General features: G+C 46.6%; 1 protein-coding gene across 1 annotated transcript; it reads left to right on the plus strand.

Annotated features, from left to right (window-relative positions):
- Window positions 1–2,866: 2,866 nt before the first annotated feature.
- LOC124683291 lies at window positions 2,867–5,220 on the plus strand. The gene is made up of 4 exons (XM_047217844.1): window positions 2,867–2,915; window positions 3,005–3,257; window positions 3,371–3,639; window positions 4,168–5,220. The coding sequence occupies exons 2-4, from the start codon at window positions 3,005–3,007 to the stop codon at window positions 4,951–4,953; spliced, it is 1,308 nt and encodes a 435-aa protein (XP_047073800.1). The 5' UTR covers window positions 2,867–2,915; the 3' UTR covers window positions 4,954–5,220.
- The last annotated feature ends 9,260 nt before the right edge of the window (window positions 5,221–14,480 follow it).

The following is a 14,480-nucleotide window of genomic DNA, read 5'->3' on the forward strand; positions in this document are numbered from 1 at the left end:
GGAGATTCGTGCTTCGCATCCTGTGGTCGGAACGCAAGCGTCGCACCGTTGGATGCGTGACACGTGTCCAAACCCTAGACGGTAAAAATGGCTAAAGATAAGTTACCGCTCAAATCGCGCGAAAATGGCGCCAGAATTTGCGGAACCGTTTGAGTCTCTTAAGATTCCGGGTAAACAACGCGAAGATAAGCAGTTCTCATTCGCCAGCAGGGAAGCAACCCGGAAACATGTTTTGAGCTGTCGATGGATGAAGTCCCGCAGGATGAGAAGGTTTTCCGACTAAAAGTTGGGAAAAAAGAAAATGTGAAGTTGGAGTTCTACAAGTTTCTCCGCGTTACCAACATTGCCGAAGACCATAAGGCGCTAGCAAGGCGGAAACAGAAGGTGAAACTCGGAGAACTCTGGGGGCTACTGTTGTGGGTATACTTCATAGGTGTACCATCGACAGTGCCTAGATCCGGCAAGCCCGGGTGGCCCATAGACGGTGATGAGGCATGTGGCCCATCGGGCGGCCCGATTGCTTGTTGATCATGAAGGATGAAGTCCGGCCCCAGGATCAGTAAGCCGGATCCGCACCGACATTCGGAGGAACCCGGATCCGTGGAGGCCCATGAGGAACCCGGATCCAGTACGACATATATGGAAGGCGGATCCGTGACGTGCACGGCAAGACATTGTACCGTAGTTAGGCAATCTGTAATCCGGCTAGGACTCTCCATGTAAACCCTAGATCCGTGCGTCTTTATAAGCCGGGTCCCGGGAGCCCTAGAGGCACAACCACAACTCATTGAAACAACGCGAAAGCGCCCAGATAATTCCAGACAAGCAGCAGTAGACCCTGTCATCGTGCAGGTGTTCCGAGCGCCGGGTAAATCGCGTACCACCGTCCCGTGTGCTCTCCGCCCTATGGCCCCTACTTCTTCTCCCCCTCGTGAGGATCCCTCCTCCGAGGTACCGTCGATTAGGCAACGACGGGAACCGTGGCCTTCTCGATCGGATCTCTAGCGCTGGAGATGGACGCCATGTCTGCATCGTGGAAGCACGTCCAAGTCAGGCTCCGTGATTTGCTGGTCCCCACACACGCGGACGGCGCCTCGCCGGCTGAGCGTGATGCCGGGCACACAGAGGAACGAGGTGGCTTCCCCGCTAGCAGCCGCCGTCACGGGTATCGTCCGGGCTGTGCTAGCTATTGATTTCGTCGGGCCGAGACAAGGCCACAGGGGGCGGCGTCGCAGGACGGTCCTGGGAGAGAGAGGCATGGATCCGGCCGCTCCCTCGACCATCTCCTAGCGCCTGCATCAGATCGAGCGGCCTTGACTCGATTGGGCCGGCGAGGTAGGGGCGTGGCGTTGGGATATGCGGGCGCTCTGCTCCGACTCCGGCCGGCTCGATCTCGAGCGCCGCTATTATCCCCCGAACTCTGTTTGGCACGCTGCTCTCTAATTCCAGCAGCAGGCCTGCACGATTCCGCTCGTGCTAGAGATGGTCGAGGCCTCGATGGCATCAAGGCACTAGACAGCTGAAGAATTGAAAAATCATGGCCACGCTCGTGAAAAGATTTCGCCATCATACTTGACCCGTGCCTGCTCATTCTCAAACAAAACAAAACAAAAACACAAAACTTGACCCGTGCCTGCTGGGCCTGCCGCCCGCCTGGGCGGTCTATAAGACGCTTTCTCCCAATACCACAGTCGATCCAATCCAATCCATCCTCACCTCCGCAAACCCTAAGAGCATCTCCAGTCGCGTCCCCTAAACCATCCCCCAAACCGCGCCGGATCGAGCGTTTGGGGGACGTGTTTTGTACGTGCCGTCTTTGGGGGACGTCGCTCCCCAGTCGCGTCCCTCAAACGCCGCTCTCAAACATTAAAAATAATTTAAATAGATAGAATAAAACTCTTTACTAATATTCAAATCGGTTCAACATAAACAAAATACATATAAAACTTCGAAAAAACATAATTAAATTACATACAAATTATTTTAAACTACTACTTCTTCTTCGATGATGGCCCCGCCTCGTCGTCGTCGTCACGGTGGCGCTTCCTGCTCGTCACCTCTTCCGAAGAGGCGGTGTCGGCCGACGCGTCAGAGTCCTCCTTGTTGTCGCCGGTGCTCGGAGGCTGCGCCTTGGCCTTGGCCTTGGCCTTGGCGGTATTGGCCTTCGCGTCCGCCTCCGCCTTCGCACGGGCCACCGCCGCCTCCTCTGACCCTTCTTCCTCCGCGTCCTCCTCCACGCCCAGCCATTCCTCCGCGCTATCAAGTGGCGGGAGGGAATCGTCATCGCTGCTGGGCGTCGAAGCTTTCTCCCACCAATGGCGCCATCCAACAGGCTTTCCCTCGCTGGAGGTGTCGGACAGAAGCTCGGAGATGTAGCTCATCGTCGCTGGAGGTGTCGGATGCGGCCGGTGAAGATCCAAAAGCGCCGACGTACGTGTCTTATTGAGCGCGGATGATCGGCGGCGCAGAAGTCGAAAAGACCAGCGGTTGCTCTTCCAAGGAGTCCCGACTCCATTCCGGCGGTTGTCGCGTCGTCGACGCGGTTGCCAATGCGACGGTTCCGCTTCCCGGCAACTGGCACCGTTGCTACGTAGGCGGCGGCTGAGCTTCCGAGCCGCTGACGCGTCGGGCCCGCGTTAGGCCCGCGTCGGTTACCTCGCTTTTCGTTGTGTCCGGCGTGCCCGGAGCGTCCCCTGTGGGACGGGGACGGGCTCGGTACGCCGGACACCGTATGGGGGCGCGCCGGACAAAAATGGGCTTTGGGAGACGCGGCTGGAACGCATTTTTGGTCCAGCGCGACCCAAATCCCTTTGGGGGACGCTTTGGGGGACGCGGCTGGAGATGCTCTAACCTCTGCTCTCTGCGACATCGGCGGCGGCAGCGGCAGCGGCAGCGGCAATCGAATCCTCACCACGGTACTTTTCTCGATTGATTCCTTCCTCTGCTTTTTCGTTTTGTTTATGGACATGAAACCACGGAATCCCAACCATTCTTCCTCGGCCAGATGACGTTCCCGTACGAGGATTTGGCGGCCGAACTGTCCCGCGAGACGGACGAGCAACCCCCTCTGAAGATCCAACGTACGGATCCGCCCACCGATGTTCAGGAACTGGTGAAGGGCATGGATGCGTGTAAACTGGATGATTTGCACAGGCAAAAACTCAAGGCCCTCATGGTCTACGATCCCAAGAGGAAGTGTGATGTCCCTAGCCGCTTCTGCAGCATCCACCTAGCTTGCTTCGATCTTGATGAGAAGTGTGAGTCTCTATGTTCTGAAATAATAACACCCTCTAGATTTAGCTATTGGTTCTGAAGCATCCATTCTCTTGTTTGTTCTGATTTCTGATCTTTGATCTTGTTTGATTCGCAGCAACTGCTAAAATCGGGCCACGGTATGAACGCGACCGTGACCCTTTGTCCTCAACGACGAGGTTGACTAAATATGTTGTAGGAAATACACATTATGAGCTGGCGGATTATTCCACCCAAGTCATTTCCATTAGGGTGGTCAAAGTTGGTCCTGCTTACAAATACCCTGTTGAGGTTTATGGTACAGTTATCGCCAGGGATGAGATTGACTGCAAATGTGTCTATCTGTTCAATCGTGAAAGAAAGGATGCCCAGACCATCAAGTCAAAGGTAGTTCTCACTTGATTCTGTTTACTCACTTGAATCTGTTTACACGAATGTCATGAGCTGTCTAGTCCAATATGTTACTGAGATAATTCTTTGGTGCAAATTTCACGAGTCAGATACTTACTGGATAGACTTTGTCAAGAAAAAAGTTTAATGAATTTCTATTTCAAATTCGATCCTTTTAAATACGTTTTAATCTCAGCATTATATTGCTAGCAGCTTGTCATCATGTCCAACCTTTTGTTTGTTGACATAGGTTCCTAATAACCTGCCTTTTTCATTGTATAAACAACCCATTTTCATCAATTCTTCTTCCTTTTATTTTTCTGTGAGATTTTCTGCACTGGGGTCCTGCACTTGTTTAATCTGTTCCTAGTCACATAAAATATTATGTCTTGCTCATTTTAGCATACAAGCCAAATATATTGAGTATAATTTTAAAACTGTTTAAATTCATCTGGCTAGTCATGGTTTTTCATGTCATGGAGTCATGTTCTGATTCTAACTGTTTTTTTCTGAACCCTTGTGCAGAAGGATATGTTAGCTCTGACAGGTCCATACAGAGCGTTGGTTACATTAGGTTATATGTATTTTGAGTTTGATTTAAAGACCAAGGGCAAGAATCCTGATGATGAAGTGCAGTTTAGCAAAGGTGTAATAGTGTACTATTTCAACCCAGATCGGAGGCGCATCATCGATCAGCTACCTAGTTTCCAGAGTACAGTGAAATTGGTACTGGAACATGTGAAACTTCCAGTGGCAGCTATCCTCAAAGTCAGTGTTGAGAATAAAGAGACCAATGACCCTCTTGTCCACTGGGATGGTAAAATAACAGCTGGGACTACCAAAAATTATAGACATCATATGGTTCTATATGATAGTAGTGTGCGTAGCGGCAACTTGGTGGGAGAAAACGGCTCTCTCTTGTTGAATCGTAATCTGGTAGCTGTCAATGGGTATCCACAAGGACACAGAGGCAAGGAAGATGAAATACTGGTGTTGTATGTTTGTTTTCTTGATGCTAGTTGTGAGATTGAGGATAAGGACAAGGTAGCCCCTGAGGAAGAGGATTATGGGCAGCAGGACCAGGACGGGGAAGAAGAAGAGGAAGAGGAAGAGAAGGAACCTAAGAATGTTGTCACTCTAGAATACCCTGCAACTGAGACTGTTTGGGAGCATGATTCCACCAAACTGACAGTGAAGGTCGATTGGACTGCTGTTCTTGATAGGCTGGTGGGTACTGATTGCTTGCATGGGTATCCTTCTGTTCCACAAGGTTGCTCGATTGATTATCGATATGGTATTATCTATGAGTGAGAGTGGCTGTACTTTCTTGGTTGATATGTTTATTCTGCTGGTAGAACTCTGTAAAAACACTGGAGGGCAAGCCAGCCTCTCACCCAACTATGTCGTAGTATTGTGCCTACTTTAGGGCGTACTCTCCGTTTCCTTAGAAATGGATGTAATTCTCCAGTTTAATAAACTGGATCTTTGTGCTGGTATCTGTAAGTCTGTTTGAAGAACTCCTACAGAGCTAAGATTTACTGCATCACTATACCATTCTTGTATCGCTCGTTCCAGTTTCGCTTAAAGTTTCTCTGCCTGCTTTGTCCACTATTTAAAAGCCGTGAGTTTTTGTTTCGCTCAACCTATTTGATTGATTCGTGGGCTTTAAAATCCCGACTAGTGCATAGGTCATCCGACTAGTCTGATTGCATGGCTTTTCAGCAAACTGATTGCGGAAATTCAATTTTGATGTCATGTGTATATACATTTCATAATGTTATAATTCGGACGAGGCGTTTTTTTTTTTGAGGCGTTTTGACACCGGAATCCTAACATTTACTAGTTGAATGCCAGAAATATGTACGTGAAAATTTATGTATGTAGATAAGGAGAAATGCGTAGGAGCTTTTGAGTGTCTCCCTCCCGCATGTCTATGGTTAACACGTGTCCAGTAGCACTAATTTCAGATGTATTGGTTGTCAAATTTTTTTTTTGCCCAAGCTTGTATTTCAAAAAAAAAAAAACAATAGCATGGGTCCACGGCAATAAATGACTGTCAGGGGATGACCCCCGGTAGGTCAAAAAAAACAATAGCATGGGTCCACGGCAATAAATGACTGTCGGGGGATGACCCCCGGTAGGTCAATAAATTTCCTTATATAGATAAGGAGAAATGCGTAGAAGCTTCTGAGTATCCCCTCCCACATGTCTATGGTTAACACGTGTCCAGGTAGCACTAATTTCAGATGTATTGGTTGTTCGCATATTTTTTTTGCCCAAACTTGTATTTCAAAAAAAAAAAAACAACAATAGCATGGGTCCACGGTAATAAATGACTGTCGGGGATGACCCCCGGTAGGTCAAGGGTATGGCAAATATATCTAAGTAAGATAGTTAAAAACCGGTTTATGAAGTAATCCGGATAAACATGTTATTCGAAGGATAGGGGCGACCGGATTTAAGGTCACCTGCCTTGTGCGATCCGGTATACTGGAAGAGGTATGCCGGAACAAGAGACACCGGCGTATATTAAGCCGGAAACGACAACATGAAACCGAAATCTCGGGAGGAACCAAAGACGAAGTTTCGGTTTACTCCAGGTAAAGCCATCATGGGTCCGGCATAGGACCAACGGTCTACTGCTGGTCAAAGAGCCGGTCGCCTGCTACAGGACACTGGTGAGGTATGTGAGATCAGCTTTATGACGAAGCCCTGATGCCAAAGCACGTCGCTGATGAAGGAGCAGCCGTGGCCTGACCAACACGGGTCACCAGACATCACATCCCTGGCCAAAGTAACTTCATAAAGGTGGCTTATGTAGGCATAGATTCCCTCCATAGTTCCTTCTCTTGTAAGCCTCCTCTCCACTATATAAGGAGGAGAGTGGATTTGGTGATCAGGGGGGTACGTGAGCAGCCGGTTATCACTGTTGGATTTGGTCCATCATCGTTGGATTCTGTTACTCACTAACGGCCACAAACTAACGGCCACTACCTCGCCGGCCTCCACCTCCACCTCCACCTCGCCGACCTCCACCTCGCGCATCTGAGGTCGCGCCAGTGTCTCCCCGGCCAAGTGTGTGATGTGTGTATAGTGCTAACGTCGTTAGACACGTGTCGAGCAGAGAAGGGGTGCTCACGTATCCCCTGATCACCAGGCTTCATCTGATATAAGGAGAGGGGCAGCTCCCTTGCACGGGAGGTTCCCATCTAGTAGAGAGCTACATCTCTCTTAGGGTTTCTCCCTCTAGTTCATCTTCTACCTTTGGCAAGTGCTGAAGAACACCATTGTAGCTCCCTGTTGAGATCTCATAGTACAGGCATGCAGGAGTAGGGGTTTTACCTCCTCACGAGGGCCCTGAACCTGGGTAGATCGTGCATGTTTGTGTGTGTTCCATCTTCATGTAGGATAACGTAGCATAGAAAACAAAAAAATTCCTACCGCGAACACGCAATCCAAGCCAAGATGCAATCTAGAAGACGGTAGCAACGAGGGGGTATCGAGTCTCACCCTTGAAGAGATTCCAAAGCCTACAAGATGAGGCTCTTGTTGCTGCGGTAGACGTTCACTTGCCGCTTGCAAAAGCGCGTAGAAGATCTTGATCACGATCGGTTCCGTCGCCACGAACGGGCAGCACCTCCGTACTCGGTCACACGTTCGGTTGTTGATGAAGACGACGTCCACCTCCCGTTCCAGCGGGCAGCGGAAGTAGTAGCTCCTCTTGAATCCGACAGGCACGACGGCGTGGTGTCGGTGGCGGTGGAGAACTCCGGCGGAGCTTCGCTAAAGCACGCGGGAGCTATGGAGGAGAGGGGGCGGCTAGGGTTTGGGAGGGGGTGGCCGGCCACTCAAGGGGGGGCGGCCAGGTTGTGGCTTTGGTGTGGCCGGCCCCCTCCCCTATGCCCCTCATTATATAGGTGGATTCCCAAGAGTTGGTCTCCAAGTCTTCGAATAAGACCCGAACCAAAAACCTTCCATAGGGAGGGGGAAACCTAGCCTAGCTAGGACTCCCACCAAGGTGGGAGTTCCACCTCCCATATGGGGGTGGCCGGCCCCCTAAGGGGAGTCCACTTGGGACTCCTCCCCCACTAGGGTTGGCCGGCCATGGAGGTGGAGTCCCATGTGGACTCCACCTTCCTTGGTGGTTTCTTCCGGACTATTCTAGAACCTTCTAGAACCTTCCATAGAACCTTCCGCGACATTTTATTCACATAAAATGACATCCTATATATGAATCTTATTCTCCGGACCATTCCGGAACTCCTCGTGATGTCCGGGATCTCATCCGGGACTCCGAACAAATATTCGAACTCCATTCCATATTCAAATACTACCATTTCAACATCCAACTTTAAGTGTGTCACCCTACGGTTCGTGAACTATGCGGACATGGTTGAGTACTCACTCCGACCAATAACCAATAGCGGGATCCGGAGATCCATAATGGCTCCCACATATTCAACGATGACTTTAGTGATCGAATGAACCATTCACATACAATACCAATTCCCTTTGTCTCGCGATATTTTACTTGTCCGAGGTTTGATCTTCGGTATCACTCTATACCTTGTTCAACCTCGTCTCCTGACAAGTACTCTTTACTCGTACCGTGGTATGTGGTCTCTTATGAACTTATTCATATGCTTGCAAGACATTAGACGACATTCCACCGAGAGGGCCCGGAGTATATCTATCCGTCATCGGGATGGACAAATCCCACTGTTGATCCATATGCCTCAACTCATACTTTCCGGATACTTAATCCCACCTTTATAACCACCCATTTACGCGAGTGCGTTTGGTGTAATCAAAGTACCTTTCCGGTATAAGTGATTTATATGATCTCATGGTCATAAGGACTAGGTAACTATGTATCGAAAGCTTATAGCAAATAACTTAATGACGAGATCTTATGCTACGCTTAATATGGGTGTATCCATTACATCATTCATACAATGATATAACCTTGTTATTAATAACATCCAATGTTCATGATTATGAAACTAATCATCCATTAATCAACAAGCTAGTTAAGAGGCATACTAGGGACTCTTTGTTGTTTACATATCACACATGTATCAATGTTTCGGTTAATACAATTATAGCATGGTATATAAACATTTATCATAAACATAAAGATATATAATAACCACTTTTATTATTGCCTCTTGGGCATATCTCCAACAGATCTCCCACTTGCACTAGAGTCAATAATCTAGATTACATTGTAAGGAACCTAACACCCATGGCATTCGGGTGTTGGTCATGCTTTGCCCTAGGGAGAGCTTTAGTCAACGGATCCGCTACATTCAGATCAGTGTGTACTTTGCAAATCTTTACTTCTCCATCTTCGATGTACTCGCGAATCGAGTGGTAACGCAGCTTGATATGCTTCAACCTCTTGTGTGACCTTGGTTCTTGTGCATTGGCGATGGCACCCATGTTGTCACAGTATATGACTAGTGGGTCCAATGCACTAGGAACCACACCGAGCTCTACAATGAACCTCTTCATCCATACCGCTTCGATGAAGCCTCCGAAGCCGCTATGTACTCCGATTCCGTTGAAGACTTCGCCACCGTGCCATCGCTTCGAGCTTGCCCGGCTTATCGCGAGCACCATTCAATATAAACACGTACCCAGACTGTGACTTAGAGTCATCAGGATCAGTGTTCCAACTTGCATCGGTGTAACTTGTTACAACGAGCTCTTGGTCACCTCCATAACAAAGAAACATATCCTTAGTTCTTTTCAAGTACTTCGGGATATTCTTGACCGCTGTCCGAGTGTTCCATTCCCGGATCACTTTGATATCACGCTAGTCAAACTAACAGCATGCGCTATATCCGGTCTTGTACATAGCATGGCATACATAATAGAGCCTACTGCCGAAGCATAGGGGATCTAATTCATCCTTTCTCTTTCTTCTGCCGTAGCTGGTCCTTGAGTCTTACTCAAGACCTTGCCTGGTAACATAGGTAAAAACCCTTTCTTACTTTCGTCCATTCTAAACTTCTTTAGAATCTTGTCCGAGTATGTACTCTGTGATAGCCCTATTAGGCGTCTTGATCTATCTCTATAAATCTTGATGCCTAATATATACGATGTTTCACCAAGGTCTTTCATTGAAAAGCTGTTATTCAAATAACCTTTTACATCGCTTAATAGTTCTATATCATTCCCAATCAATAATATGTCATCTACATATAATATCGGGAATGCTACGGAGCTCCCACTCACTTTCTTGTAAATACGAGGCCTCTCCATGACAATGTATAAACCCGAAGTCTTTGATTACCTTATCAAAGCGTCGGTTCCAACTTCTTGATGCTTGCTTCAGTCCATAGATTGAACGCTGAAGTTTGCATACTTTGTCAGCATTTTTAGGATCGACAAAACCTTTGGGTTGTACCATATACAACTCTTCCTCAATGTCTCCATTAAGGAACGCCGTTTTGACATCCATCCGCCAAATCTCATAATCGAAAAATGCAGCTATTGCTAACAAAATCCTCACAGATTTTAGCTTCGCTACGGGTGAGAAAGTCTCATCGTAGTCAACTCCTTGAATTTGTCGGAAACCCTTTGCGACAAGTCGAGCTTTATAGACAGTAATATTACCATCAGCATCTGTTTTTCTCTTGAAGATCCATTTATTCTCGACAGCCTTTCGGCTATCATGTAAGTCTACCAAAGTCCATACTTTGTTATCATACATGGATCCCATTTCGGATTTCATGGCTTCTTGCCATTTGTTGGAATCTGGGCTCATCATCGCTTCTTCATACGTCGCAGGGTCCTCATCATTGTTATCCACAATCATGACATTTAGACAAGGATCATACCAATCAGGAGTGGCATGTTCCCTTGTCGATCTGCGAGGTTCAGTAGTTTCCTCGTTCGAAGTTCCATGATCATTATCATTAGCTTCCTCTGTTGCCGGTGTAGACGGTACAGGTACATCTTCCGGTACTGCACTACTCTGATCAACGAGTATAGATTCATTAATCTCATCGAGTTCTACTTTTCTTCCAGTCACTTCTTTAGTGAGAAATTCTTTCTCAAGAAAGGTTCCGTTCTTAGCAACAAAGATTTTGCCTTCGGATCTGTGATAGAAAGTGTACCCTATAGTTTCCTTAGGGTATCCTATGAAGACGCATTTCTCCGCTTTGGGTTCTAGCTTGTCCGGTTGTAACTTTTTTACATAGGCTTCGCAACCCCAAACTTTAAGGAACGACGAGCTTAGGTTTCTTATTAAACCATAATTCATACGGTGTCGTTTCTACGGATTTTGATGGTGCTCTATTTAAAGTGAATGCGGTCTGTCTCTAATGCATAACTCCAAAATGATAACGGCAAATCGAGTAAGAGACATCATAGAACGAACCATATCTAAGAGAGTTCGATTACGACGTTCGGACACACCGTTTCGTTGTGGTGTTCCCGGCGGTGTCAATTGTGAAAGTATTCCGCATTTCTTTAAATGCATGCCAAACTCATAACTCAGATATTCACCTCCGCGATCAGATCGTAGAAATTTAATCTTCTTGTTACGTTGATTTTCTACTTCACTTTGGAATTCCTTAAACTTCTCAAAAGTTTCGGATTTATGTTTCATGAAATAGATATACCCATATCTACTCGGATCATCTCGTGAAGGTTAGAACATAACGATAACCACCGCGCGATGCTACACTCATTGGTCCGCACACATCGGTATGTATGATTTCCAATAAGTCGGTAGCTCGCTCCATCATACCGAGAAAATGGAGTCTTAGTCATTTTACCCATTAGACATGCTTCGCATCTATCAAGTGACTCAAAGTCAAGTGATTCAAGTAATCCATCGGTATGGAGTTTCTTCATGCGTTTCACTCCAATATGACCAAGACGACGAGTGCCACATATAAGTAGAATTATCATTCAATTTAATTCGCTTAGCATCAATGTTATGTATATGCGTATCACTACTATCGAGATCTAATAGAAATAAGCCATTCTTTTGTGGTGCTCGACCATAAAAGATATTATTCATAAAAATAGAACAACTATTATTCTCAGACTTGAATGAATAACCGTCTTGCATTAAACAAGATCCAGATATAATGTTCATGCTTAACGCAGGTACATAATAACAATTATTTAGGCTTAAAACTAATCCCGAAGGTAGATGTAGAGGAAGTGTGCCGATTGCGATCACATTGACCTTGGATCCGTTTCCAACGCGCATCGTCACTTCATCCTTCGAGTAGTTGTCGTTTATTCTTTAGTTCCTGTTTCGAGTTACAAATATGAGCAACCGAACCGAGTATCAAATACCCGGGTACTAGAACGAGAACTAGTGAGATAAACATCTATAACATGTATATCGGATATACCTTCTTTCTTCTTCTTGACAAGGCCGCTCTTCGGATCCGCTAAATACTTGGAGCAATTACGCTTCCGAGTGTCCCTTCTCCTTGCGAGTAATAGCACTCAGCATCGGGCTTAGGGCCATTCTTAGGTTTCATAGGAGGCGTGGCAGCTTTCTTGCCACCCTTCTTGAATTTTCCCTTAGATTTGCCCTGTTTCTTGAAGCTTGGTGGTCTTGTTGACCATCAACACTTGGTGCTCTTTCTTGATCTCAATCTCAGCAGCTTTTAGCATGCCAAAGAGTTCGGGTAACTCCTTGTTCATGTTACGCATATTGTAGTTCATCACAAAGTTCTTGTAATTTGGTGGCAGTGATTGAAGGACACGATTAATCCCCAGTCTGTTAGGAATCACTATTCCCAAGTCAATGAGTTTCTTCGCATGCCCGGTCATGGCGAGCATGTGCTCACTAATGGAGCTGCCTTCTTCCATCATACAGCTGAAGAAATGTTTCGATGCTTCATAGCATTCCACGGCCGCATGAGTCTCAAAAATAGCTTTCAGCTCATTCATCAACTCATGAGGATCGTGGTGCTCAAAACGTTTTTGAAGATCGGATTCCGGATCGCACGGGATGGCACACGCGAACTTGAGAGTACCGAGTTTTCCGAGTCTCGTAAACAGCTTTTACTTCATCGGTTTCAGTTTATGCGGGAGGGTCACCTAGCGGTGCATCAAGCACATATTGCAGATTTCCGCCGGAGAGGAAGATCCTCACATGACGGAACCGGTCGGTGAAGTTGCTACCGTTGCTCTTAAGCTTTTCTTTCTCTAGAAGCTGGTTAAAATTGATTGAGGACGCCATCTCTACAACATATATTTGCAATAGTTTAGACTAAGTTTATGACAAATTGAGTTCAAATTTTAATTCAACATAATTAAAAATCTAGGTGAACTCCCACTCAAAACAATATCCCTCGCATTGTCTTAGTGATCACACGAACCAAATCCACCGCACCTAAACCCGATCATCACGAGAAAAGGTGTGATTTCAATGGCGAACACTCAAAGTGTTCATCATATCAATCATATGATTCATGCTCTACCTTTCGGTATCATGTGTTCCGAGACCATGTACGTACATGCTAGGCTCGTCAAGGCCACCTTAGTATCCGCATGTGCAAAGCTGTCTTGCACCCATTGTTTGTACTTATTGAATCTATCACACCCGATCATCACGAGATGCTTTGAAACAACAAGACTTGATAACGGTGCTACTAAGGATGAACACTTTATTATCTTGAGATTTTAGTGAGGGATCATCTTATAATGCTACCGTCGCGATCTAAGCAAAATAAGATGCATAAAAGGATTAACATCACATGCAGTTCATATGTGATATGATATGGCCCTTTTGTCTTTGCGCCTTTGATCTTCATCTCCAAAGCACGGACATGATCTCCATCATCTTCGGGCATGATCTCCATCATCGTCGGCGTAGCGTCAAGGTCAATGGCGCCGTCTTCATGATTGTCCTCCATGTAGCAACTATTACAACTACTTTGAAATACTACTCAACATGAAATTTAAAGACAACCATAAGGCTCCTGCCGGTTGCCACAATACAATAATGATCATCTCATACATATTCATCATCATATTATGGCCATATCACATCACCAAACCCTGCAAAAACAAGTTATACGCTCTCTAATTTGGTTTGCATATTTTACGTGGTTTAGGGTTTTCGATATAGATCTAATCTACCTACGAACATGAACCACAACGTTGATACTAATGTTGTCAATAGAAGAGTAAATTGAATCTTTACTATAGTAGGAGAGAAAGACACCCGCAAAGCCTCTTATGCAATACAAGTTGCATGTCGAACGAGGAACAAGTCTCATGAACGCGGTCATGTAAAGTTAGTCCGAGCCGCTTCATCCCACTATGCCATAAAGATGCAAAGTACTCAACTAAAGATAACAAGAGCATCAACGCCCACAAAACCATTGTGTTCTACTCGTGCAACCATCTATGCATAGACACGTCTACGATACCACTTGTAGGATAACGTAGCATAGAAAACAAAAATTTTCCTACCGCGAACACGCAATCCAAGCCAAGATGCAATCTAGAAGACGGTAGCAACGAGGGGTATCGAGTCTCACCCTTGAAGAGATTCCAAAGCCTACAAGATGAGGCTCTTGTTGCTGCGGTAGACGTTCACTTGCCGCTTGCAAAAGCGCGTAGAAGATCTTGATCACGATCGGTTCCGGCGCCACGAACGGGCAGCACCTCCGTACTCGGTCACACGTTCGGTTGTTGATGAAGACGACGTCCACCCCCCGTTCCAGCGGGCAGCGGAAGTAGTAGCTCCTCTTGAATCCGACAGCACGACGGCGTGGTGTCGGTGGCGGTGGAGAACTCCGGCGGAGCTTCGCTAAAGCACGCGGGAGCTATGGAGGAGAGGGGGCGGCTAGGGT

Source organism: Lolium rigidum, chromosome 1 (genome assembly GCF_022539505.1).
Source record: "Lolium rigidum isolate FL_2022 chromosome 1, APGP_CSIRO_Lrig_0.1, whole genome shotgun sequence".
Lineage (NCBI taxonomy): Eukaryota > Viridiplantae > Streptophyta > Magnoliopsida > Poales > Poaceae > Lolium > Lolium rigidum.

Excerpts from the sequence above, each read along its gene's own strand:
- LOC124683291 (XM_047217844.1), top strand. The coding sequence starts at position 3,005 with ATGACGTTCCCGTACGAGGATTTGGCGGCCGAACTGTCCCGCGAGACG. Across the intron at positions 3,258-3,370 it reads CTTCGATCTTGATGAGAAGT|CAACTGCTAAAATCGGGCCA; the intron begins GTGAGTCTCTAT and ends TTTGATTCGCAG. Across the intron at positions 3,640-4,167 it reads CCCAGACCATCAAGTCAAAG|AAGGATATGTTAGCTCTGAC; the intron begins GTAGTTCTCACT and ends ACCCTTGTGCAG.